We start from the raw sequence: 26,827 nt of genomic DNA, 5'->3' as shown, positions 1-26,827 counted from the left end.
CCACCCACCGCTCCTGAAGCGACCGGGACCGCCAGGCGCCCACCCGTCGCGCAGACTGATGACGCAGAGAAACCGCCGTCTCTGCCCTTTACCAAGATGGCTACCAGCCGGGATGCCCTGGCTTCCCACGAGACTTTGCCCCAACGCGCCTGCGCGCTTCTTTCTGCCCCTTCCAGCCAAGGAGAGGGTTGCCACCGAGTGTCAGATTGTTATCTGAAGGTGGGAGGTGGTGGTCCTCACTGTAGGCTGTATGGAAGGTAGAATAAGAATTATCGTTAAGACTCAACATGGGCACACATAGGAGTGCCAGAGCTATCCTGAGCACTTTCCATGTATCTATTTAAAATGCACGAGCAGGCTGAGGTAGGTACCCTATACCTCTTTTATGGTTGAAGGAATTGAGGCACAGAAAGGTAGTTTGTCTAAAACCACACAGCTAGTAAGAAGCAGTCAGTACTGGAACCCAAACAAGATAGCCCCATAATTTATTATTTTAATCACATCACCTTTAAAATGGTGAAATGCATTCTTCTTACCAAGGAAAAAAGATGTAGTTATCTGTCCTGGCAGAAAACTACCTCCTTTATTAAACGCCTACTTGGTGCCAGTCACGTTGGCCCCAGTTATCTCATGGAATCCTCACAACCACAATTACCCCCACATTCAGTTCTCCAGCATTTACTGAGCGCTTACTACGTGCCAGGATATCCTTTACGAATTTATCTCAAACCCTTGCGATAACCCTGCAAAGAGGTTTATTAAGCCAATGTACAGAGCATGAGATTGCAGCTCAGGGAGAGTAAGTCCTTTGAGTGATATGCTAGAAAATGGAGACAGGATGTTAACCAGGTGTTTCTATGAGTGCTTCAAGGATTCCTGTATGTACTTTTTTGTCCCTAGAAGGACATCAGGGGTTTAAGGCAGTGACTGGATCTTCCTTGGTCACAAATCCCTAGCACCTGGGCCACAAGGGCTGACACAAAGCAAGCACTCAATAAATATGTTAAAAGCTCGTAAAACTATGTGCCAGGCTCTCTGCCAAGCACCTAGGGCACTGTTACAGAGCAGAAAGTTCTCCAAGGTAGATTGGATCTGTAGGGTTGTAAAAGGAGTTTGTGTCAATTCAAGATTTCTGGACTTAGTGAGTGAAAGCTCCTAGAGGGTACAGTCTGGCTATGTTGTTGTGAGTGCTATAGTCCCATGGCACACAGTAGGTGCTTAATAGATATGCACTGAGGGGACAGAATGTTAGACCTAGTTCTGTCCCTTCTGAAGAACATTTTCTTCAGGCTTCTACCTCACCTGGTAACCTGTAAACTACATTCACTTAATGTTTGTTGAGTGACTGGATAAGTGAATGAAGTTACAGGGTATTAAGGAAAGAACTCTTCTGTTTAGTGGTTTCCCACCCAGCTACACATTTGAATCACCTTTAGGGTTTTCATGTCAAAACAAAACAAAAAACCCTAAGGGTGGGAACCTCGATCAAGCCACAATTTATCAGGGTGTGAAGCAAGCTTGAGTACTTGTAATGTTTGAAGCACAGCCACTGTTGAGAATCACTAGGTCACTGACTGTAGAAACACATTCTAACACTATTCTTCAGCCTGTTCCTGTAGCAGACATGAGTAATCACTCTCAGGATGCAGAAGTCTTCACTGAGCTCTAGGCAGCCATTATCAATCAATTAGAACTCTGGGAGGCACTGAAGGCGACGAGGAGCTAGGCAGGTCCCTGTGCATTCTGATATGAGGAACCTCTTCTGCAGGTCTTCCAGGCTCCAGACTGGAGCCCCTATCCAAGTGATGCTGGGGTTCTTGTTCACGAAGCCGAATGAGCTCTACAAACACTCAAGGTAGGAGGGCAAGTTATAGGCTTTTATTTAGAGATAAAGTGAAAGGACAGGGCTCCTGACTCACGCCAGGAGGGAACAAGAGAGTCTGGGGTGGTATGTGGTCTAGGGGTTTTATAGGAAGTTGAGGATTTTTGAGAATATAAAAAAAAGCTTAGGAGTGTGGACTTACTAAGCGGTCCCTGAATATTTTAAATGAAAGCAAGCAACTTACTGCTCTGATGATTTCTCCCTGAGATGCCAGCATCTTGGTCTGGGGTCATATGAAACAAGGCTGCCTGCCCAGTCCCCAAGGTGGGCTGAGGTATTGTTTGCTAAAGAGTAAGTTAAGAATTTCTAACTTCTTAACTTCTTGGGTATTAAAATGCAATCTTATCTTTACGGTGGAATCCTTCTTGCCTTTTACTGTGTTGTTTATGTCTGGGCCTGCGTGCTGCATCAGTTTGCCCAGTTTGCAAAATCACTTCATCAGATCTGATGGAGGAAAGACAGCACTTAGGCCTGGGCCTTTTAGTATGTTAAAGTGAATCCCACACGATTATAAATGATTAGCATAACAAAAATATGTGCTACTCTTCTTTATCTGGGGAATATTAACTGATCTCACCAAAGAATGACTCAAGAGCTGAATGTTTAACACAGAGTTTTGGTAGGGGGTTTCCTTGCATGTAGGTACATTGTCCTGACTGCAAACATCCTGCCTTGCTTTTCCGGAGGCCCTCGCCCTACTCTGACTACACCCACAGTCCCTGTCTCACAAGGAGTCTGCGTTACTACCCCCTGCACCCCCACCCGCACTGAACCTCCTCCAACTGCCCGGTCGGTGAAAGGAGAGCCCAGCGCAGGGCGGGTGGAGCACACGCACATCACGCAGCTCTTGTGACAAGCAGGCCTACATGGTGGGGTGGGGAGGTGGGTGGCTCTTGTCCCTTTCCTGGGCAAAGGGCTCCTGTCTTCTCTGCTCCCACCCCTCACACCCACTTGTTCCTTGTACTCTGCCCAGTCGTTTCTTAACCCCCTCCTGTGCCAGACGGAACAAATTCCACTGGGGGTTTCGGCCCTCCCTCCAGGGAAATGTGGACATGTGGCGAGGCTCGGTACCTGGTGGGCCTTCCCCCCCCTTCCTACCCTGACTGCTCTATCAATCCTCCAGCCAGCTCTAGGGTGGCATTGCCACCCACTGTCCCAGCTAGGAAACCAAAACTGAGGGCCCAGGGAACATCAGATCAAAACATAAACTGGACTCCCAAGTCTGCAGCTCCTCCCCAGACCCACCATTCCCGGGCCTCCCCAACCCTAGGACCTCTGGACAGTCTCCAGGTCACACTCACCTTGAGGAGGACAAAGGCCCTCCTCATTCCCACAAAGTGTGAGGGGAGAGGAAGATGGCACCCTGCCCTGAAGGAAGAAGGGGTGGCAGAGGTGAGGAGGAAGAGACACTCATGCGGAAGGATTCTTTTTTTATTTTCTTCCCTGGGCCAGCTGCAGCTTCCCACGATGAAACCTCAGCACTAGGGAAGGAGCAGACGTAGGGCTGGGTGCGGGGACGACCTATGAGCTCCTGGGGTCTACCCTGATGGGCTGGGGCTGCAGACGGCTGTGGGGAGGCTCCTGGCCCGGGGGTGAGGGGAGCGGAGCCCACCCCCAGTGCTGAGAGGAGCTGTGTGTGCTCAGAGCTCGGCTGGAGGACAAAGCGGGAGAGACAGATACCAGCCTCGACGCAGCCAGGTGAAGGATGGGGGGCCAGATGCTGACCCCGGGACCTGGCAGCACTGACCACAAACAGGTCTGTGTCAGACTCTGTGTTTGGGGGTGAAGGGCACCTTTGGGCGTTTAAATAAACTGGCAGGGGGCAAGGAATGCAGCGAGAATGAAGGGTAACTGGCTGGCTAGTCTCTAAAATGGGGAGAGCCCTTCCCACACCGCAGGGGGCCCCGGAGCAGTGCGGAGCCCACGCTGGCTTGCCAGACGCCTCGGCGGGGAGGCAGGGAAGGCCTGGCAGTCCGCGGGGCTCCTCCTCTCTCTGGGTTCACAGGTGGTCCGCGCAGGAGGGCCCCAGGGAGAGCAGACAGGCAGGAAGCCGGGCCAGGGGGCGGGGGACGCTTAGCGCAGGTCCTCCTCGTCACCCTGGATCGTCTTCTTGATGCGAAGCAGCATGGTGGTGAGCCACTGGTCCAGCCGCGAGATGGAGTCGTATTCCTTCACCTGTGGTGCGCCCAGGTAAGGTGACACACCTGTCCCTCCCTGTCCCTGATCCTTGAGGCCAAGGTCTCTGGTTCCAAAATTCTCTATAGAGTATCCCTTCCAGCCTCCGTCCCCGAGAAGGAGCCAGGGGCAGCAGCAGGCCGGCCCCCAGTCAGAGCAGCTCCCTCCGTCTGCCTTTACTAGCCTGGGCGGAGGGCTTCCTTGGGAAAAAAGGATTTTGTAGCTTAAAAAAAGTCCAGCTTCCCTGTTTTACAGATGGGAAACTGAGATCTGAAGATGTGAAAAAGGCCTGTTCCGTGTGCCGGCGGAGGGAAGGCCAGAGAGAGCCCAGGCCCGTCGGGGCCCTGCTGCGCTTTCGCCCCCCTCTGCAGCTGAGCTCCCAGCGTCCTGCCCGCCTGCCCTGTGGGGCAGGTCGGCCCAGAGGGAGTTTGGTCTCTGACATCACTCAGGGGCACAGGATTCCAGAGGAGCTCCCAAGGGCAGAGCTGCTTGACCATCATGTCCCAGAGGACTGGATTAGGACCTGAGCTGGACACGAGTGAGTTCCAGAACATTCAGGACAGAGTAAAGGAAGCCTCCCGAGGCTGTCTCCTGCCCCTCAGCCCACTTCCCTCCTCTCTCGGGGGGGGCAGTGTGGGGCGAGGACAGGACTTCTCTCTCTCCAGCTGCTCACCTGGGACTCTGAGTGGTGTGAAGACCTTGGCCTTCAGGGGCAGAGAGATGTGGGTCCGAATCCCAGCCCCACCCCCAAGGGACCAGCACCTCTCCTCCCCTCTCCCAGCCTCAGTGCTGTCATCTCTAAAATGGGGACAACAGGTCCCATATTTCTTGGGGCTCCTTGTGAAGATTCTAGGGTAATTATAGAAAGAAATTCTCAGCCAGGGGCCAGGGCCAAAGACAAAGGCTGAAATTCATGGGCGTGTGTCTGAGAAGGGCAGCCATCCCTGCAGCCACTTACCACCTCGGTATAGCTGCCTATGTTCTGCTCCTCGTGGGCTTCTAATAATTTCTGCAAAAAATGGCAGGCAGGGGTCAGGGCAAGGCTGGCCAAGGCCTGGGCTGGACTAGACACCCCCACCCCCACCCCAGGAGGGTGAACACCGGGGAGACTCTCATGCTGAGAGGAAGGGCTGTCCTCCGTACAGACATCGCTGGCAGCCTCACTGACACAGAAGTGTGTGTGTGTGTGTGTACGCACAGGTGATCATGCAGCCTCCCACCTCGTGCGTGTGTGTGTGTGTGTACGCACAGGTGATCATGCAGCCTCCAACCTTGTGTGTGTGTGTGTGTGTGTATGCACAGGTGATCATGCAGCCTCCCACCTCGGCCCCTGCCTTTCCCAAATGGCAGAAAAGGACGAAACAACAGATCCTTAAGAATCACAAATCTCAGTGACTATGGTAACTGGAGCCCAAGCCTCCAGACTTCTCCATCTCCCAGAACCCTCTCTGGGCCCAGAAGCAAGGAAGTGGCAGGGAAAGGCGTGGCGGAGCAGCCAGGACTCACTTTCATCAGCGCACACTCCCGGGAATCGGAGAACGCAGGGAACAGCTCCTCGTATTTCTGGACAGCGAGCTGAGCATCAGCGAGGGCAGGAGGAAGGAAGGGGACAAGGTAGTGAAGAGGGACCACTGGAGCCACAGGCCTGGACACCAAGGAAATCTGGGGACACTCGGGCCGAGTCAGCTCTGGGTCCCCTCCCACCTCCTCCCCCACCAGGCTCTGTACCTGATGGCACCTCCAGAGGGCTTGGGGCTGAGCTCAGAGCAAGCGTGGCTGCAGAGACAGCTTGGGGAGGGGGTAGCATGGAGAGAGGAGGGCTTCCCAGGCCAGTGCCCCCTGTTGCTTTCTGCAGCTGGGCCCACTCAGGATAGGGGGCAAAGAACAATGACTGAATATATCCTACATGCCAGGCCCAGAGCTGGACACTTCTCACACTCAACCATCATGAGGGCCCAGGGTGGTGGTCCCCATTTTAAAAGTAGGGAAACACCAGAGAGGGCAGTGACCTGCTCAGGGCGCAGAGTAAGTGCTCGGGGAGAGGGACTAACCGGCCCGACACTGAAGCCTGAGCTCTCAGCTGCCCTGCCGAGTGCTCCTGGAGGGGGCATGTGTGGTGGGGGCTCAGACAGGCCTGTAGCTGAGGGTGGCAGGGCTGGAGACCCCAGGGCAGCTCAGATTCTGGCCGAGTCCAACTCTTCCCCTGGCCATTCCCTGCCCCCTGGCCCAGAACTGACCCCTCTCTTGCTGAAAAAGCCCTGAAAGTGGATGGGGTGGGCATGCATACTGTGGTTCAAATCATGACACTGGGAGACAGAAAGACCTGGAATCCTAGGACTAGAGTTCACTAGTCATGAGGCCTTGAACAAGGGATTCTGGTCTCAGCCTCAGTGTCTTCATCTGTTAAAAGGGTGACAATGACACGCACCTCATGGGGTGCAGTAAGGATTCAAAATGTGCTGAAAGAGTGAGCCTGGCGCTGAGCCAGGAGCCGGAGACTCAAACCCTACAGGGACCTGGCAGTGACATCAGGGACAGAAATGTCCCAGTGAGGACAAGCATTTCCTGCCCAAGGCCCACTGTCAGAGGCCAGGCATGAGTGAGGAGCTCACCCCTGCAAGGGGCTGAGGTGACCTGGCCTAGTAACAGACGCGCTGCCCTGCAGGTGGTCACCACGCGGGCGGGCTCAGGGAGCCTGGGCTCACCTTGGCATTGAGCATGTCGATGCAAAAGTGGCAGAGGGCCGCCTTGAAGAAGTGGTCTTTGGCGCTGTACTTGAGGAGGGGGCTGTCCATGGCATTGGTCCCCACCTGTGAGCACATGGAGGTGGCACTGAGAACTCAGGGCGGGGAGCCAGAGGGCCAGGGTTGCTGCCAGGCACCTGGGGTCCAGCTGGGAGCCGGGTCCATACCCTGAGTGGGGCCCCAACGGCAAGGAGGCCAGGGACTAGCCCCAGGGACTGGGCAGTTGGGAAGCAGTGTGTGACTGAGCAAGGACCAGAGCATTATGGGTGTGGGGGAGGGCTGCCACAGGGCTGAAGCCAGGCGTCTGCAGGCCTCCTGAGGTACCCAAGACAGTCGGGGGTGGCGGCCCCACTGATAGGCCCAATGGGAGGCTGGCACATTGGAGGGCAGAGGTAGAGGGGAGGCAGGCTGTGGAAACATGAGGCGGTGCCTGCTCCATTCCCCAAAGCCAGCTACCTGCCTTTCTCTGGGCCAGGCTGAGTGCACCAGGACAGCCTGGGCCCTGCGCAGCACCCCCATCACAGCAGAGGGCACCCTGCATCCTGGCCACCCAGACCTGGGCAATTCTTCCCCCTGCCCCTCTGACTCCCAAACAGCTCTGTGAACGGTGTGGGAAGGGCATGTCTAGGGAAAGACTGGTGACACCTCCTGGGGTTGTGGGCGGAGAGAAGTGTTTAGCCAGGCTGAGTACAGGGTGCAGGAGAAGGGGACGAGGAGGGACATGGAGAGCCTCTGAGAACAGGGCTCGGAGCCCCCCGCCCCCACACCCCCACCTGTTCATAGATGTCAATGGCCTTCTGATACTGCTCCAGCTGTGCAGCGTAACCAGCCACCTTCAGCAGACACTTGTTGGCTGAGCTGGGAGGCAGGGAGAGAGGAGAAAGGTGGGTGGTGGCCAGTCTGGGAGGCTCAGGGGTCTGGAGCGGGCAGGGGAAGTGAGCCTGGCACCCAGGTACCTGTTGGACTCCTCTCCTTTGTAGTAATCCGCTGACTGCTCATAGTGGGCAATGGCCTGGGGAGACACAGGGAGGTGGGGTGGGCACCGGTGCAGCCTTTGTCATCTGCAGGCCCTTTAAGTTCTGCCAAGGTCCTTCTTGTGAGATTCAGACACCAGAGGACCCCCCAAGTGGACAGGACAGACGGGAGCCCCAGGCCCAAAGACCCGCCGCTGCAGCCACCACCACCTGTGAGCCAGGGAGGGCCCCCGACTACCACTTACCTTCTCGATGTCCACCAGCTCCGTCTCATAGATCTCAGCGATGGAGATGTGGTGCTTGGCGGCAATAGTGAATCGGCCCTGGCAGGATGGGAAGGGGCCATCTGTGACCAGTGATACCCAGAGTGCCCCAGCCCAGCTCAACCATGCCCCTCCGGGTCCCCAAAGCTGGTGGGCTCCTGCCCCTCAGCCACACCATGTGGTGAGGTGTGCAGAAGGTACGGAGAGGCGGAGAGACACGGGACTTAGAAGGGAGGCTCTAGAATGAGGCCTGGGCCTGAGTGCTGCCCTGACTGGGTGTCCCTGTGCAGTGACTCCACATCCAACCTCTGCTTCCATCCTGCCCAGGGGGCACAGGCAGATGGGGCAACACTACAAATAACGTGTGCAGAGGCAGCTGGCAAAGGCCCTGGCCTGAGGAAGCATTTGACAGATGGTCCAGAGAGGCAGGAGGACCAGCCAGAGTCACCTGGTAGAAACCAGGGCTGAGGACCCACCATCCCACTGCCAAAGGGACAAGCTCCCCCTCGGCCGCCTCTCCTAGTATGGCCTCAGAGGTGGCTCTTCCCACAGGCCACGCCTCCCTGTGCCCGAGCTTCCCCTGCGGACATCCAGAGCCTTCCCTAGGGAGGCCTCTGGCTACTAGACAGCTGAGCAACCGCTCCACGCCTCCACTCAGGGGGTGCCTAGGTGCCTGGCCTGCTGCTCTGCACACAGGGGCTGGTCTGTGGCCACCCCCTGGCTGGAGGCAGCAGGAAAGAGCAAGGCCCTGGGCTCAGTCAGGCCTAGTTCTGGGTCTCACAAGTCCCGTTTGTAGGCATGTGTCCCTAAGCAAGTCATGTCACTTGCCTGGGCCCCCCTTTCATAAAACGGGATAACAGTTGGCTACTGGAGAAGTAGTTTAAACCAGTTGGTTCAGAGTGTCTTGTTGGAAAACCAGCTGTAGCTCACTGCTGTAAGGAGGGCACTGCAGCGTCGCCCCGGGTCTAGCAGGGGCCCCGACCCTGCGTTCCTGCCTAGGGAGGGGCCTGACGGGACAGAGAAGGTGTGTGACGAGGCAGAACACCCGTCCCGGCTCCCTGGGGCAGGGCAGGGGCTGGGCTGACTCTGGGCCTCGCCTCCCTCGCCTCTGGCCTCCGTGAGCTGCCAGCCCAATGGGACTCTGGGGGGAGGCTGGGCGAGGAGGAGAGTACTGGACACACACAGGCCCCCATACACAGAACTTCTACAAATGAAGACAGTAATGGCCTCTGCGGAGGTGGAGGGCAGGAACTGGGGCGGGGCTGTCAGCTGTCAGGAGCCAGCCTGGACCTTGCCAGGCCAGCCCAGGTGACCAAAACCTGCGTGGCTCCCACCACCCCTGCCCGCCTGCTTTTGTGCTGGTGGAGGGAGGTGAGGCTGGGGCAGCCGGGAGAGACCAGGAGTGGGGACAGGACACCCAGGGACCCTTACCATGTCAGTGTAGATCTCAATTGCTCTCATCAAACAGTTAATGGCCTCTGGGGAGAGAAAATGGGGAGATGGGGAGGAGAAATGAGGAAGTGAGGTCATTTCAGCAGAAGCCGAGGAGAGGCAGGAGGTGTGAGGCAGGTGCTCCTGTGCCTGCAGAGACCAACAGGTACTTAGGGTTTCCAGGGCCACGTTCTCCAGGGGCCGGGAGGGAGGGTGGAGGAATCCCTGAGCCCCAGGAAACTTGGTCAGATGAATGTATTCTGAAGACTGACTTGTGGGGCACATGCTTCAGGGGGAGCCTCATTGCCACGGCGGCCACCACCCTCCCAGAAAACCAGGGACAGGACACGCTGGCGCCTGGTCAGGCTGACAGCCAGACTCCCATGGCTGTCGAACCAGACCTGCCAAGGCCCTACACCCAAGGACAGAGCTGCTGGCAAGTGGCAAGATGGGGCCAGAGGCCACCAAACCTGACACCAGAGGGACACCCAGGTTCCACGTGGGCTCTGCCACCCTTTCAGTGCAGGATGCTCCATCAGCCATGTCCCCTGCACCAGGCCTCCATGTATGGCAGGAGAAGGCTGGATGCCGTGACACTGAGGCCCCTCCAGCTAGACTCTCATGCTTTCTCTTGCCCATATGCCCACATTCTGCCCTTGTCCCTCTGACCCTGGCGCTGCTACCTGCCAGCTCTTCAGGTTTCATCAGGAAAACACACACACCAGGATGGCACTTGACAGGAGGAACTGGGCTACCTCTGTTGTATTATCTCTTGCAAGATTTTGAATTTGGGAATGGCTTTTTTTTGTGACAAGTTATTTGGAGTAGAGAGAGAAACATGAGTGGGAGGCATTTTCTAGCAGACAGAGATGAGCTCTCAGGATGGATTTTTTAATACCATTTTAATAAATCTCAGGAGGAAAGGGAGATGGGGGAGACAAAGAGCCTGGATAGACCACAGCATATGGACTCCGAGCTGGGGTGAGGCTGAAAGTTCACCCCACGGTCCAGGGCACTCACAAGGATCCTGGGCATCTGACAGGGTCTCCATGGTCAGCCGGGCCCACCAGGCTGAGATACTACACAGAGGCACAAGGCCTGGTGCCTGCTCTCAGGGCTAATGGTCTCACTACCCAGGGAAACATGTGAACAGAGGCGCTTAGCCTCAGACTTGTGACTGGGCCAACAGGGAGTCCACGAGCCCCCTAAATGTACCTGCAAAAAGTGGGTGTCTGTGAGCACCGTGCTGGGGGAGGGTCTGCTGGTCTGGTCCAGTTCTAAAAGGCCTGTGGGGACCTCAGAAAGATTCTGTACACCATTTAGTCAAGGTTCTGAGGCTGCCAGCTGGAGGGCCCAGCCAGTAAGGAAAAGGAAAAGAAGGTGAAAGGGGGCAGAGGAGAAAAGCGGAAGAACACAAAAATTACAGCTATTACAGTTATTTTAACACATACACATATTTTCTAACAGAACATTTCTGGAAGTAATTGGTGAGCTAGCAACGGGTTGCAACACCATGATAAAGGTGATGAGGAAGAAGGTAGCTGGGCGGCAGCAAACCCCACCTGCTCTGTCCTCTTCCCCAGAAGGCAGATGTAGCTGGCAGGCCCCCAGGTAACTCCCTGGAATGCCAGGAGGCCCAACCTGGCGCCTGCAGGCAAAGGCCGCTCCTGGGACGGAGGGAGGCTGGAAGCTCCCCCTGCGAACAGGCTCCCCTGGCAGCGGCAGCAGGGAGGAACTTAGTCCCAGGCATGGACATGGATTCCCAGGCTTAAGTTCCCCCCACGCCTGCTCCTCGCTCGGGGGCTGTCCCTCAAAGTGGCAGACTGCCAGCTGACACCCTAGGGAGTGTTTGCAGACAAGCTGCTGACACACTGGCTCCAACAGCTTATCTCTGGTCATGGAGACCCCCAGGACGAGTGGCCAGGCCACCCCGGACAAACACGGCAAAGCCCAGCACACCTGACGGCCATCCCCACCCACACAGACAGGGAGCCAGACAGGGCTCCAGAATGATCCAGCCCAGGACTGGGGAGGCAGGGAGGGCTGACGTGCAGGGAGCGGAAGGTGCCGGCTTAGGCAGAGTGGAGCCGGGCAACGCGGGGCCCTCCGCCCACCCTCTGTGCTTTAGTGGCTCCCCCATCACTGCCTGGACTCAGCCCCAGTCTCCTCTTCGGTAAAATGAGGGCGAATCACAGGACCTCACAGAGAAGTGGAATGGATCAAAGGAAGGCTGCCCCACCAGGGGTCTGGTATGCAGCAGGCACCCAGCAAATGGCAGCAGGAGAGGGGTGGGGCCGGGCTGCTTCCCAGCCCTGGTGCACCCAGCTGTTGGGAGCGGGAGCGGGGTAAGAGGCCTTCCCACCTGGGTCCACCCAGAGTGGTCAGCAGTGGCTGGCGAAGGGGGAACCTCTGACAGCTGTGTCCGTCACCTCCCCACCCTCAGCCACCACGGGGGCAGCAGGCCCTCCCCGGCCCACTCAGGCAGACTGGCAGAGGGGGAGGACGGTAACAGGAGCCAAATCCTTCCTTCCACCCTGGAAGGCCTTCGGCGCAGGCTCTGCACCAGCTGCCTCGAGGGGAGGGCTCTCCAGGACTCCCTCAGGAAGTGCTGACACAGGCAGAGGCCTTTGAAGCAGGTAAGGAAATCAGTAAGGCCCAGGAGCTGGTCACCTGCTTGGGGAAACTGGGCAGGGTTCCAAATGGGCCCCCCAGCCTTGTTTCACAAGGCACACGGCCCAGGGGTGGAGGCGGGGGAGCCCAGGCCAGGCCCCATCAGATAGAAGCTAAGGGCTGCCTCTTTCCAGATGTTAATCACAAGCTAGGTACCACTCTGGCATGTCTACGCTTTCCGTGTGCCTCACATTTACCAGACCAGGAAATGGAGGCTCAAAAAAGATTAAGGGACTGCTCTGCCCAGACCCTGGAGACCACACTGAGCCACACACTCCCCCAACCCTGACTGGGGTGGGCAGCTCAGGCCGTGATGCTGGGATGCCCTCCAACACCCCTCCCTGCTCAGCACCAAGCTCCTGAGGCTGCAGCCAAGGCACCTGCTCCCAGCTCTGCCCAAATTAGGCTCTCCTCCGTACCACTGCCCCTTTTATTTCCCTGCCAGGTGCCCTTCACCCCTAATCCACTCCCTCCGTGCCTCAGCTCCCAGGGCAGAGAACTATGCTCACTGATCCCTGGAGAAACAAGTTGGTCTCTGGGCCTCATGACGGGCATGTCACCAGCATCACCTGCTCATGCTTTCCCAGTGGCCCAGGTTGCCTCTGCCAACCTCACACTTACCAGGGCTAGGCACGGGGCCACACCCCCGACCCAGGCCCCAGAACCAACACACACAAGGCAGAGCCTCATGGGAGATGCAAAAGTTCGGCTCAAAAGCCAGGAAGTACACGACACCACGGTGTCAGGTGGGGCCTGCCCGCAGGAAGCGCTGCAATTTGTTTAAAGAGCCAATGGCGCTGTGCACATGTCATGAAGACTGGCGCTCCGCTCCCGCCCAGAAACAAGTCCTTCCTGTCACTCTGGAGCGGCAGCTAGATGTTGTAGACGCTAGGGCAGCATTTCCAGGTGGACCAGGCCCCAGGGAGCAGAGGGGAGGCTGGGCGCAGAGGGGTCTCTATAGGAGACGCGCAGACTTTCCTGGGTGAATTGAGGTGAAGAGAGGCCCAGGGTTGCCCCTGGTCATCATCACATCGCCTCCATGGCCTGCTGTGGCCCACCTTGTCACAAGGCCTCTCCTCTGGTTCTAGCCAAGCACAAGCCCACCACCTGACCACTTAGGCCAACATCTGTGAGACACCCAGCTACAGAGGAGCCACCAGGCAAGTCTGGGGGACAGAGAAAAGCTACCTGGTCTACAGAGAGATCAAATCCTTGACTGTGTGTGACCTGACGCTCGCCAGTCCTTGGAGCACCAATCTTTTTTTTGATTCTTCATATATTTCTTATTCTCTTATAAGAGGGGAGTGGCAATAGATGGTCACTAAAAAAGTACCTTTGCCTGCTAAAATTAAAGGTCAGCAACCTATGTCTGACACCAACATTAAAAAAAAATTAATTAAAATTGCAGCTCTGTGAGACCCCAAAGTCTGGTATCTATGGGGCTCTGCTTCCACTGAGGATGAGCCCAGGGGGCATGGTATTCTCACGGTGAGTCAGTCCCAAACGGGGCTTCTGTCCCAAGTGCTCTCATCTTAAGTAACTTGCTCTCTGGCAACTGCATCTCAGGCTCTGTTCCCTCTGATCCCCCCACAGGGTGTAGGGAAGCCAGGTCAGGAAAATTTCTGCTCCTTTTTCAGCAGTGACTCCTACCTGGCTGGTCTCACAACCCCTTCCCACCCTGTTCTGCATGTTAATTCTGACAACAGAACAGATTTTCCTCTCTCCCTGGCACGCGGTGGGTCTGCAGTGTAACTCCCACTCCCAAATGCTCCAGGCTTCGGGAGTGGGGCAGCCGCACACACAAAGTAGCAGGGGGAGGCGGAGGCCTGGAGAGGGATGCAAACGCCAACCGGAAAGGAGCCAATTCTGAAGTTCAAGTGCCAGTGCCTCCCTGCCAGCCTAGTGCATGTCAGTCCCTGGAGAAAACCAGTCACATGAAAACTTGCAGACTTCTCTGCAGAGTGCTCGGCTGGCGCTCTGGGCAGCCGGCCTCAGGGTCCCACACAGGCCCTCACCTTGGGGGTCGGCTTTCTTGAACGCATTACCAGCATCCACAAAGCAGGTGGCTGCATCATGCTTGCTCTGGAGCTGCAGGTGCAACTGGGCTGCCTGGCAGAAAGCGTTTCCGGCAGCTGGAACAGAAAAGAAGAGGGATCCCAGCCTTAGTGGCGCTCCAGGCTTCTTAAGCCCCTCACTGCCCTGGGAGGTGGGTCAGGCTCTCGAGAACACGGATGGTCCCTGAGAGAGGAGGAGACAGGCCCAGATGAGCCAAGGGGGCGGCCCTGATTTCAGCCTTCTGACCCCTGGGTGGGGGCTCCCGGTGGCCCACGCGGTGGTCTGAGGCAGGAGGAGGCTGCCTCGGGGGAAGCCCGAGAGCCCGCTGGACAGAGAGGGCCTGGGTGAGCCCAGCTGCAGTTGCACGGCCCATATCCGAGCATTTGCCAACATTTCCAGGGCCATCACTTCTAAAGATCCAAGGAGAAGGCATACAGAGCTGAGAGCCACAGATATATGAGCCCGCTAAGGTCTCCTCGACCTCCTAACCCCTGCCACATGCATGGTCTCCCGCCCCCCCCCCCCCCCCGGCCCGACCAGGACACTGCAAACCACAGGGCTCAGAACTGTCACTCAGAGGCAGGGTGCAGGCTGGATCATGGGATGGGGCCAGGAGGGTGTGTGTTTGGCAGAAGAGAGGAGCAATCAAACTTCAACCATGTACCTCCCTCCCCACTTACTTCCCTTCCAAGTCCAGCCTTCCTCTCCCACGGCTCCCAGCTCTTCCTCATTCCCAGCTCCTCTGTCTCTGTCCACATTCTAGCCCTTTACGCAGCCACTGCAGGTCTCATGGGCAAGGCGCCATACTAACCCAGAGGCACATGATCTTGAGGGTGATGGGACACACAGGGTCTGCTCCTACCAGGAGCTTTACACCCAGGAAGGAAAACAGGATGTGAACACCAAGAACTCAAATGCATGAGGACAAGTGCCTGTGAGTGGGCAGAGGGCAGGGAGCCCACATCTGAAGCCCAGACTCCTGTACTAGGCTGCATGCCCTCACCGTCCATTGGCCCCACGCCACTGTGGTCACACATCTCTGTCTCCTAAACTGACCTGTGGCTTGAAGGAGACAACAGGATCGCTCCTGTTTCTGGGGTGGGACTGTGCTAACTGGGGGCCCCTCCAGCTCAGCCAGCCTCCACCTAAGGCTCATTCTCCTCCAGCTGAACCACAGAATTCCTGAGCTGGAAGAGGACAAGAGGGCCCTGTATTGTAACTTTAAAGCAGCAGGATAGACAAAGCCATGCAGATTTTCACTATGATTTCTTTTTATTATGTTTAAGGGCTCCATACTTGAGTGCATAATTTCCAGAAAAGGTAATATTATTGGAGAAAAATGAAAAACAGCCTAGGTCTTTTGTCTGAATAGTTGGGAAGGGGGGTAGGAGGTAACAAGTTTAGAGGAAAAGCATCTATGTGAGTGAAAAGTAAGTATTCTTTCTCTAATGGCACTTTCTTAATTTGGGAGCATAAAAACACAGTGTTTACTTTATGCACAGTATATTCTGTGAGAGCTCAGGAAAAATTATTCTAATTTCCAGGGAAACCAAAGACATTCTCAACAAACAATGATAGCCCATTTCACCCTAAACCTTGATAGTCCCATCCCAGAGTTCATCTCCTTTCTGGTCAGAAAGTTCCTTCCTGGCTTCCCAAAACTGTCTTTCCTTGATTTCCTGGACTAAGCCTTGCTGATGCTCAAAGCTGCTAAGATGAGACCAGCCCCAGTGCGTTCGCCATGCTGGGTGGTCAACTCTGCCCTCCCCCCTGCCAACTCCCAGACAGCTCTTCCACTCCACCCACCCCTCCTTGGCGGATGCCACCCAAGCTCCAGCCTTGCCAGAGACTGATCACGTGCCAGGCCAAGTCAGAAGAGCCCTGACTCAATGACACACCACCCACCAACACAGGGGTCCAGATGCCCTCTGTGCGGGGAGGGGCGTCCAGCACTGTGTGATGCAGCCCATGTGCGCCTCTCCCCAGCCCGAGTGAGAGCACAGGGGCTGGGTGCTCTGAAACCCGGTGTCCTCTAAGAGCCTTCCTCTCACTTAAGAGCGGGAGCGGTGCTGCTCCTAAAGCCGTGCATGTGCAGTGGACAGCCACCGTTTTCCCCATGGGCTGCCTGCCTCAGCGGCGGAGCCTGGTGCCCCCAGAGCCGTACTACGGCCCCACAGGTTCAGGACTATTACTTCCCACTCTTGTGCTGAGGAAGAAACTGATCGGGAGAAGCCAAGTAACTTCCCAGGGTCACACGGCCAGTCTGAGCTGTGACGCAAACACGAGTCACCCTGGCTCCAACGGTTACAGGACAGGTCAAGCACTCCTGCTCCAGAGTCAGCGCTCTGGTTTCTCAACTCTGGTTCTGTCACTTAGCGGTCGTGGCACCCTGGGCAAGGGGCTGGGACAAGCCCCCATCTCTGTATCAGTCATTATGGTGACTCAATTAAAGCATGTCCATTTGGCATTTACAGGAGTGTCCAATGAATGGTACCTGTGACTGATGTCATCACTGGGGCCCCTGGGGAGCCCCCAGCCTAGAAATCAGACTCTGATGGAAATACTAAGAAACAGTTTCTGGGGAAACCTGAAATTCTGAATTAAAGGAGTGACCCTGGAAAGAGCTCATCCATCTCCGTGGTATGTCTGGACTCAATAATTTATTTATCCTTAACCTCTGAGTCTCTCTCCAAGGCCTTGGGACTCACGTTATAAAATCACCCAGGGGGGCTCAAAATGACCAGATGGCGGGCCGATGGGTTTCTGGTGCTGGAGACGGCATTAAAAAAAGGCAGGCTGCAGGGCTAAACTCTTGCCAGGCCTGCAGGACTGGTAACTGAGGGACAAGAGGAGAAAGACCCATGAAGGAGCTCTAGCAGAGATCACATACCACTCCACTTTTTGGCCATTTTGAACATGTTTGCTGCTCTGGTGTAGATTTCGCATGCTTCCTCTATTTTGGATGAGCCTCTGGGGAGAAAAGGGAAAAAAAGATGAGACAAACTAGTCTGGTATTGAAGAGAAAGCCAGCATTCTGCCCCAGCAATAGTGGAGATGTGTCTGCACCCCCATGATTTCCCTGTGAAGCCAGCTTCCCTGAATCCAGCTGTAGCGCAGGCCTGTGCTGTCGGCTCAGGACAGGCCAAGTCCGTGGTGCCACCCCCTCGCACAGAGGCACACTCCATACAGGCTTCCTGGGCCCCCCAGGAGAGGACTGGGTTGTCCCTCACTGCACGGGGTGGGGGTGGGGCACTTCCCAGCCTGCCTTGCCTCTGACAACCTCTTCCACTTCCTGCCTGGGCTGCTCGGTGATCACTGGTTCCCAGGCTCTCTGCGAATCCCCTTTCCCCAAGAGACACTAAAGTATTCTGGGGGAGGCGCCTGGCTTTGGAAGCCTTGTCCTTTCTCCAGTGCCTCAATCCCTTGTCCTGCATGCTGAATTGGTTTAGTGAAGGTCTCCAACCCTAAAAATGTTTCATTGCCAATTCAGGACTGGACAGATATATTATGATATATAACCATACAAAGAAAAACTGTTTAAAAGTGTATATATAAAATGCACCCATCTATATTTAAAAAAAAAAAAAAGAAGAAGAAAAGAAGAGCCAGTTATGTAAACACAGACCATTTCTGGAGAAATACAAAAAAAACTAGTCACAGCATTTTTCCCTAAAGTACAGTTGGTAGAACTGCGGGCCAGGTGTGGGAGACAGGTCTAATCATACCCCTGGTTTGTGCTGTCTGAATATTTTTAAAATTATTATCTGCATATTTTATCTATTCAAGAACAAAATATGTATTTTTTAAATATCAGGGTTTATATTTGGTCCTGTTGTCCAGCAATGAATTGCTTTTCTGGTTATTTATCTTAAGAAACTAATCAGAGAAGTTACAAGGATGTTCAGCACAGAATTATTTAAAATGTCAAAACCACCCTCAAAAAGCCTATTGTATAACAGTACAGCCTAGGAGATATACAGAGAACATTTTAAACAAATGAAGAGTTTGGGCACCTCTATTCTGGCTTCCTGACTTCCAAGGGGTGCATACGAACCTCTTCGTGAATTGGGGGACCCTTCATCAGAACCTCACCGGAGTCCCTGTCATGTTCTTCTGTCCTTCCACCTCCAATAATCCAACCAGGCTCAGGCCCTGAGGTCTGTGGTCTCTGTAACTGCTCAAACTCCCATCTCCCTCACAACCAGCAGAGTAAAATCCACATATTCAGAGGGTTCCACCAAATGGATTTCAGATTCTTTCTTCACTGACATCACCCGGTGTGTTGTTTTGCGGGAAAAGAAAGATTTTCCAGTTAAAAGCACACAGATCATCTTCACCGTCCCTCACCCCTTCAGCTGGCCCTGAAGACACACCAGCCCTGGCAGGGTCCTCTGGCATGATTCTGGGAGCTGTGTCCGGCACTCCCCCCCACTGCACCGCCAGGGCAGGAGGGCCAACCTGCCCATTCTTTTGAATTACAGGAGGCACTCATTATAACAATCAAATCAGAGCCCCCAAGCCCCAAAGCCTCCCTGGAGATTTCACTCAGTAGGTCTGGGTGGGGCCTAGAGTCAGGATTTTGAACAATGGTCCCAGGTGATTTAGAAAGATCAGGGGACTTTGGGAGGGAAAAAGCTGACTTAGACCCACCGCTTGGACAGCAGCCACCAAAGTAGAGACCTCCAGGTCAGGCTATGCCACTCTGCAGGTACCCACAGTGGGGGTGGGCTTGGGGACTGAGTCCCAGCCTCCGGAATCCGAATGGCACCAGCTAAGGTCCTCCTTTAGAGGACGCCTCTGCCTTCTAGGTCAGTGCTGATGCTCTCCCTGACCTACTGCTGTTCCCCAGGAAGTGGCCCTCAGGAACGCACTCCTCCACATTCACCCTGCTGGGTCCCATAGTCTTCCCCCGACAAAGATCTCCCCCAGTGGCCCCATACACTTTGGGCCTGGGGCCACCGTCTGGAGTGAACCCACTCCTGGCTTTGGAGAAGTGAAGAACTTTCACAACCTTCCGGCAGAAGAGATTTCAGAAGGGTCCTTTGGGGCCTGGCTGCAAAAACCCTCAGGGGGACAGTCTCTGGAATGTTCTCTTAAAGGGACTAATGTGTTCACAGACCCATATCACAGGTCTCCTCACCCAATGGATCCCCTAGCTCATCCCCCCTTCTTTGTGGGTATAATTAAGTCCTATACAGGTTCAGACATTCTTTGAAAAAGCTCAGGCTCCTGGATAAGCAGAAATGGCTCATCCCACTAAGGCCCAAAGCCTGGCGATCAACAATGAACAGAGTCAGCCTCAGCTGTTTGTTTCGGCTCAGTGGGGCAAAGTGGACACCGAATACAAAGCCTATCAGCTGTCTGGCTGAAATTCTATGATCCCAGGCCAGCCCTGCACTGGGTCAACAATTCTAGGTGGAAAAGCCAGAGGGTTTAACCTCTGCTCAAGACTCCAGGCCCGCTTCCTCCTCCTTCACACTCGGGTCCTGGCCATTTCCACGGCCAGTGATGCCAGGGGAATCTCTGGAGTTCCATACTCTTCTTTCAGAGATGGAAGTAGAGTCCCCAAAGGGGAAAAGTGAGTTACCTAGGGTCACTGGCAGATCCTGAAAGAGAAACCATTTTCATTTGGGGAACAAACATTTGAGCATTTATTATGTGCCAGACACGGTAGATAACAGCAGTGCACCAAGGATGTGGCCCTCTGCAAACAAAAGTCAGCAAGACAATTTCAAGGTGATTAAACACTAGAGGGACTAGGACAGGTCAGGGAAAGCTGGTGTGGGATTTGTGCCTGGCCTTCAATGATGACTAAGAACTCAGCCATGACAAGAGGGAAGAGCATTCCAGGCAGCAGTCACAGCATGTGCAAAGGCCCTGAGACATAAACAATCTTGATCGGTTCCAGGAAAAAAAGTAGGCCAGGGTGGCTATGGTGCAGGGAGAGGCAGGAAATGAGCTGGAGAGGCAGGCAGAGGTCCCTGTGCTGGAGGCCAGGAGAAGGGCTTACGCCCCATCTGAATGTAACAGGAAGGTTCTGGCAGGGAAAGTGACTGGGAAGGAGGAAGTCCCCAGCCCCACTGATGTACCACGCTGTCTCCTGACATGGTAAATCTGCCTAATTTACTACAGAACTTCTCTCCCCAGTCAGATTGGCTCATGTCACTCATGTAGGGTGGCCTCCCTGAGCAAAATCACAAACTCCTGAGGGTAAGAAACCAGGCCTTCTCCCTCTGCCTTCTGCATGAGGGCCGGAGAAGCCTGCTGGGCCTCCCTCTTCTGAAGCCTGGGTGGCAGCACACAACAGCTGACTGTCCCTCCCCCACGGACCTCCGCCAAGCTGCCTCTGTTTCGGCTCTGAGCCCATGCTGGGAATAGAGGGAACTGGATTGGGCCGGCCTGGCGCAGCCTGTCTATAATTACCCGCTCAGCTTTGCTTTCTCCCCCTCCCCAGGCGGAGGAAGCAGTCTCAGGTCTCCCAGGCACAGCCACCATCCTCCGGAGACTGCCATATGGAGAGGACTGAGCTGTGCCAGGAATCACAGACGGCCCGGTGGGACCCAGGCCAGAGGGGTCTGCAGGACAGTCTTAGCCTCCCTCACTCCTTCCTCCATCCCCTGGGCACTTCCTGCCTCCCAGAAACAGGTCACCACCCCCACTACCACCTGCAGTTTTCTAAGGACCTCAAAAGGCAGGGCAGATGGAGGAACTCCCATTTTAGGTCCTTGACAATCCCTATTCCTCTGTGCCTTGTGGTGCCACAGCCACCGGCCCTCTATGCTCTGGGAGGGGAAGGGTGGGCCCAGGGGCTTATCCCGCTCTTGCCTTCTCTCACACGCTATGCATCTTCATTACTCATTAACAATGGCTTACCAGGCACTCTACCTGAAGGAGCAGAGTTCCTCACAATAACCTGCTGGGTATTACCCCTGCTTTGCAGAGGAGGGAGCTGGGCTTGGAGAGGTCAAGGGGTTTGCCCAAGCTCACACCGCTAGGAAGTGGCAGGGCCAGGAAAAGGAACTCAGGCCTTGGAGATCCAGTTCTGCCACGCCTCACTCAGTGATCTGGAAGGCTTCCTTCCCCAGGTCCAAAAGTCTTCTGGAAAATGAGGAGGCAGACAAGGTCCCTGCCTGCTCTGGTCTCTTCTCTGCACTAAACAAGCGACACTGCTCAGGTTTCCCTCTTCTGACAACTAGACTCTGCTCTCTGCTGGAGCCACGCAAAGCAGCCTCTACAGTCAAGGGAGGGAGCCATTAAGCCAGCCCCCCACGGAGCCCACCATACAGTGATGCAGGCAGAAGGAACATCAGAAAACATAAAAACCCACACGGCACAGGGAGCTGGCAGCCACCAGCCTTGCTCTTCTGCTGACAGCACGGAGCAATCAGAGCTGCAGGATCCCTCCACGTCTCCTCCTGTGTCACCTACAAGTACTAAGTCCCCGGCTCTGCAGCGCACCCGCTCCTACAGGCCTAGGGGGTAGGAGCTCCTGGCGGGTATGAGCTGGGACCCCGGTGCTCACACAGGCCCCAGTAATGATGGAAGAAAAAACGCTGTACAGACCAACTGCTCAGTTCTGAAATTGTCACAGGACACTTGTGACTTGTCTGTAGTGGACAAGGTGTAGAAAGAGAATGGATGTGGGCTGCGATCAGTTTCAGGCACTTTGCTGACTGTGTGACCTTGGGCTGGCAATCCCTGAGCCTCAGTTTATCCGTAAAACAGAAACAGTGAACCTAACCTGGGAAGAAAGAGTCTGTGAGAAGTAGAAATGACATACATGCCACTACCTGGCACAGAGCACAGCACAGAGCAGACGCTCAAATGTTTGCTATTTTATTGAGGAGGAGGAATAGACTCTGAGGCTGCTGGCCACTGGACAATGGGAATTGTAGAGCCACTTGGGGTGGTGAAAAAAAACCTGGAGGCTGTAGTCAGACGGGCCTGGATTCAAACATCAGCTTGTGGCTTGACAGCCCATTTCCTCATCTGTAACTGGGGCTAAGACTCCACACCTGGCAGGGCTGCTGGAAGCACCAGCCATCTCCCAGGAAGCCCCACATCATTCTCAGCAGGCTGGCAGAGACAGCAGCCCCCAGAAATGTTACCTACTTCAAATTCCAGTGTGGGCTTTGTCTCCCCTAGCCAGACAGCTAAGTGTCACCCCTCCTCTGGTTTCCAGAGCCCTGGGCCTCCCCACTACCCCGCCCCTTACCACATCATGCTGACAGTACTTACTTATGGGCCCTCGGACTGTAAGCAAAGCATGCCTGCCATGTGGCCTGTTGGGCACTCCTGTGGTTCCTACACTGATGTCCCTCTGCACCCCAAAGAGAGGACTTCACTGCAGCCCCAGAGCTGAGTGTGTTTCCTTCTCTTAAAAGATGTTTCTGAAAGACCTTCTCTGGCTCCATCCCACATAGCAGCACTGAAAACTCTGGAAGACCAGGCAGCAAAGTCCCATTCATCAAGGAAGGCAGAACCCTGGGATTGCAGGGAAATAATGGCTGGGTTACCCAGAAGCCTTGCATCCTCTCAGGAAAGACTCCACTCTGACACGGGGCAAAAGATGCCGTGTTTCAGTTGTGGATCTTGGCAGCGGGCAGGATACAGTGCCCGTGGGAAACAGCACCACGTTTCTGCATGTTCTGCAGGAGGAAAGCAGTCTGGAAGCAAAGCTGGAAGTGGTCACTCCCACAGCCGGCGTAGCTAAGGGCCTACGTGGATCCTGTACCGAGACACCTGACACAACCTTGCAGCACTTCCTCCCTCACAAAAGCTGCCTTCCAGGGCCCCTGGGGTGGCTGATGCCTACTGGAGGTTCAAGGGTGACTCATTGGTCAACATTCAATCTCTAGGAATGTGCTGTCTGTATACACAACACTCTGTCATCTCTATTTCCAGCGTCACCAGCTCAATTTCCAATAGCAATACCTAATAGTAATAGCAGTGAGCACTTAATACGCACTTAGCAGTCAGGCTTTGTGCTCTTACCACTTTACATGCCTAACCTCATTTACTCCTTGGAACAACCTCGTAATTAGGTTATTACTATAGTTTTCATTTCACAGATGAAGGAACTTTTCATGCACTTTGGTATCCAAATGGAAAGAAGTTTTTATTTTGGATTTGGGCAGCAGGGGCAAAGGGGGAGGTGTTAGGGGTAAGGAAAAGCCCCAAGTAACAGAGCCACCGTTTAGAATCTGTACCCTTCCAAAGAGGCACAGCAGGGAAATTTCAGATACACCTGGAGACTTAAGAGCAGGAAAGAGGAAAAAGTGCACCTCCCCTCTCCCCTTCCACAGTTTCACTGTGTCTTACTAAGAAATCTCCATTGGTTTGCTTTGGGAGCATTAGTTTGGGGTGCTCCCCCAGCCCCATACAACACTCCTCCCCAAGATGCCTGCACACTGGTGCAGGACTTATGTGGAAAAAAGCAGCAGGAGGGAAAGTACAGAGGAGCTTGGATCTACTCGGTGGCTGGTACTGCCTCCCTCACAGGCTGCTGGTGCACCAAAGTGTCCTAGCCTCCGGCAGCCCAGAAACAATGAAGATGAAAGAAGGCCCTAACACCACGGGCACGGGCTGCCCTAGGTCCCAGGAGGGGGCTATCCTACTTGGCCCTTCTGACATCCCAGAGGCCTCTCAATTTGGGATGCTGTCACTACTGAGTTTCCTGAAGAGGAAGGGAGAAGCACAGGGCCTGGCTGAGCCCCAACACTTCCTTCTCCAGTCACCAGAAACCACTGGGGGCCTTGAGAAAAGGGGGGCTGTGAAATGTTGAACACAGGCAACCCAGCCCCAGAGGAAAGGAGGGGCCAGGAGCGGCTCCGACCCATGAAGCAGCCCTCTCGCTGTACTCTCAGGTCTCAGACAGGCAGGCCCCGCTCAGGCTGGTCTCCCTTCCACAGTCCTGCTCTCTACTTTCACCTTGCCCACTCCCCTTTCGGCACCATCTCAACAGCTCTTGGAGCTGGAAGTGACCAGGATGAACACACCTGCTTTCTTTCAAATGTCTGGAGAAAACTGCCATGTAGGCTGGGGTGGGGAGGGAGGGGGGAGGTACAGGCTCCCTGAGAGTCCTGTTTGCCAACACCCTTCCTAAATGTAGTACTCAGAAACTGGCTGTACCCCCAAGGAGAAACTCGTGTGGCACAGAGAGAACTCTGGGATCAGAGGGGCCTCGGTCTCCCACTTTATGAAGATGGAGCAGATACATCAACTTCTCTAAGCATGTTTGTCCACCTCCACAGGGATGTTGTGAGACTAAACTCGACAATGCAGTAAAGTGCTTGTGCCAGACCTGAGTCAGAGTGAGTGCTTAGTAAACATTATCTGCTTATATTGCCGGCTGCCCTCGCTCTCTTGACACCAGCAGCTGTAGTCCTTCCAACAGGCAAATGGGAACCGCCCCCTGGACTGGCCCTGCTACAGACTGAATGTTTGTGTACGTCCGAAGAGGATATGTTGACATCCTAACCTCCTAGGTGATGGATTAAGATGGGGGCCTCTGGGAGCTTTGTGAGGTTTCTCTTAGGAGGAGGCTAATCACCCTCCACCACCCTCTTCCACAATAGGAGGACACAGAGAGAAGATGGCTGTCTATGAGGAAGCAGGCCCTCAACAGACACCAAATCTGCCAGCAACATGATCTTGGGCTTTCCAGCGTCCAAAACTCTTAAGAATTAAATTTTTGTTTATAAGCCACCCAGTCTATGGCATTTTGTCACAGCAGAAAAATCCTCAATGTTCCCCAACAACCCAAGTCCAAACCTTTTCTCCAGCTCTTGCAGCTAGCTTCCTCTCAGGCATTCTCACACACCCCAGGCTCGGGTTCATCACTCGCAGGGCCACCTTAGCCCCACCACCCAGAGCTCTGGCACACATGCTGCCGCCGGCCTTGGAAAGGTCAGTAACTCAGTCAGGTGTCCTCGGTCCTAAGCCTCATCAGTCCGTCAGAGATCCTTCAAATAGGTTCTCCCTGGGCTCCAAAAGACTTCTTGACCTGGCTACTCTCTCGCGCTCCCTCAAGCCCTTCAGGCCGGTCCCTTTCAAGGCCTCAGACCATCTTCCCTTGGCCTAGGTTCCCCTCCGGCTCCTTGGCCCGTCGTCGGCCTGGGTCCGCTTCCTTCCTCAAGATGGTGTGGCCTCGACTTGGGTGTCCTCGGCCCAGGGACCTAGGGGTCTTCCACCATCTCATGGTGTCTCTCCTCAAACCGTGTTGCCACAGCCCAGACCCCCTGTAACCCCTCTCCGGCCGTAGACCACGACACCTCATTCCGAAGTCCCTTCCGTCCTCTAGGCTCCAGCCCTTCGGCCCTGTCTCGCCGCCTCAGGCCACGGCGCTCTGTCATCTCAGCTTAGGTCCCGAACGACCCCTTGGCGCGGTTCTTACCCAAAGAGGCCCGAGAAGAAGGACTGCGAGTTCTTCACTTTGCGCTCCGCCTCGGCCAGCAGCGCCATAGCTTCCGCTTCCTTCCCAGAGTTGTCCATGGCGGCCGAAAACGTACTCAGCAAACCGTCCGACGCGGCCTCGTAGGACTCAGCCGCGGCCCCGCCGCCGTACACAGATGGCGGTAGCTCACGGGATGCGTTGACGTCGCACCGGCACACGCCGCCTTCTGCCCGGCGCCCTGTGATCCACGCAGGCCAACCAGCAGTCTCCTAGAGCGAAGCGCGAGCCCGCCGGCTCCGCCCCTCCAGCTGGCGCAAGATGTCCAGTACTCACCGCCTCCAATCGGCGACAGGATGCTTCGACGCACGCGCATACATTCGCGTATAGTACCCTCCCCCCCAAATCTTTCCTGTGCGACCTTCGCCACGTGATGCTCCGTAAACCAATCGTCGTCCCCATTGTCGAGGACCCGCACCAAGGTGTTCACCAATCGCCAGCAGCCCCTGGCTGAGGGCCGTGTTTACCTGCGGAACTTGGATTCTAGTCAGCTGACTTCTGGTCGTCACGTGACAGGCCCCGGCCGGCCGGGAGACACACCACGGCCCCGCCCGGCCTTGACAGTTCTCTCTTGTGTAGTTTAGTACCTGCGTCCGCTCCGTATCTCATCTTTCTTCTTCCCTAGAAAGTCCGATCAGATTGAAAGGAACCCGGTCGGCCTTTGGCGCCCTCTACCGAGGGATGCCGAAACTGGTTTGGAGAGGCCGGTGAGGTACTTGAGAGACTGGCACAAAACTGAGAGCTGAAATTCTGTAACTCTGATTTCATAAAAATAGTTGGAAAGAGCATGTTAAAAATTCAGGTTTGAGCATATCCAGAGCCCAGATATCGGTTTTTGAAGTATCATTCTCCAATGAAAGGAATCAGGGCTTCTGTAGAATTGGCAAGGATATCATACAAGGCCGTCTTGTACCGCCAAAGAGGAAGTGTGTTTGCTCCTCTCTTTCACACACACACACGAGCTAATTGAAAAAGCTAGTACTGGATTAGAACTCAATGCATAAAATATCCATGAGCCCATACTGACATAAATGAACAAATAAATGGCAAGAAGACAAATAGTCCCTGCAGAAGAATTCCAAATAATTTATGTAGATACTCCACCCTCAAGAAAGTAGAGCAACAGAACCCAAGAATGGACTAACAGTTACCAAAGGGGAAGGGACTGGGGAGGGTAGGTG

At 55.0% G+C, this 26,827-nt stretch overlaps 1 protein-coding gene across 2 annotated transcripts; it reads right to left on the bottom strand.

Annotated features, from left to right (window-relative positions):
* Positions 1 to 3,295: 3,295 nt before the first annotated feature.
* NAPA (NSF attachment protein alpha) lies at positions 3,296 to 25,869 on the bottom strand. Of its 2 annotated transcripts, XM_036885469.2 has the most exons (11): positions 25,590 to 25,869; positions 17,085 to 17,164; positions 14,155 to 14,271; positions 9,470 to 9,516; positions 8,021 to 8,098; positions 7,758 to 7,813; positions 7,575 to 7,659; positions 6,763 to 6,867; positions 5,564 to 5,632; positions 5,016 to 5,066; positions 3,296 to 4,057 (listed from the first exon to the last, which is right to left on the bottom strand). In XM_036885469.2, exons 1-11 carry the CDS (start codon positions 25,685 to 25,687, stop codon positions 3,956 to 3,958), a joined length of 888 nt encoding a protein of 295 aa, XP_036741364.1. In that variant the 5' UTR covers positions 25,688 to 25,869; the 3' UTR covers positions 3,296 to 3,955. The 2 variants fall into 2 exon arrangements, with proteins under 2 accessions (XP_036741364.1, XP_036741365.1); XM_036885470.2 differs by lacking the exons at positions 9,470 to 9,516; positions 17,085 to 17,164; positions 25,590 to 25,869 and having other exon boundaries at positions 14,155 to 14,214.
* Between the last annotated feature and the right edge of the window lie 958 nt (positions 25,870 to 26,827).

The sequence above is a fragment of the Manis pentadactyla genome, chromosome 15, assembly GCF_030020395.1.
Source record: "Manis pentadactyla isolate mManPen7 chromosome 15, mManPen7.hap1, whole genome shotgun sequence".
In the NCBI taxonomy this organism is placed as follows: Eukaryota; Metazoa; Chordata; class Mammalia; order Pholidota; family Manidae; genus Manis; species Manis pentadactyla.
The sequence above is the reverse complement of the archived record's forward strand: the minus strand, read 5'-3'. Positions and strand labels throughout refer to the sequence as shown.

What these genes read in the sequence shown, in the direction of transcription:
- NAPA (XM_036885469.2), bottom strand. Translation starts at nt 25,687, where the DNA reads ATGGACAACTCTGGGAAGGAAGCGGAAGCTATGGCGCTGCTGGCCGAG. An exon ending in AGCTGGTGGACATCGAGAAG is followed by an intron (nt 7,814 to 8,020) that starts GTAAGTGGTAGT and finishes GTGTCTCCCCAG; the next exon opens with GCCATTGCCCACTATGAGCA. An exon ending in CCATTGACATCTATGAACAG is followed by an intron (nt 6,868 to 7,574) that starts GTGGGGGTGTGG and finishes ATGTGCTCACAG; the next exon opens with GTGGGGACCAATGCCATGGA.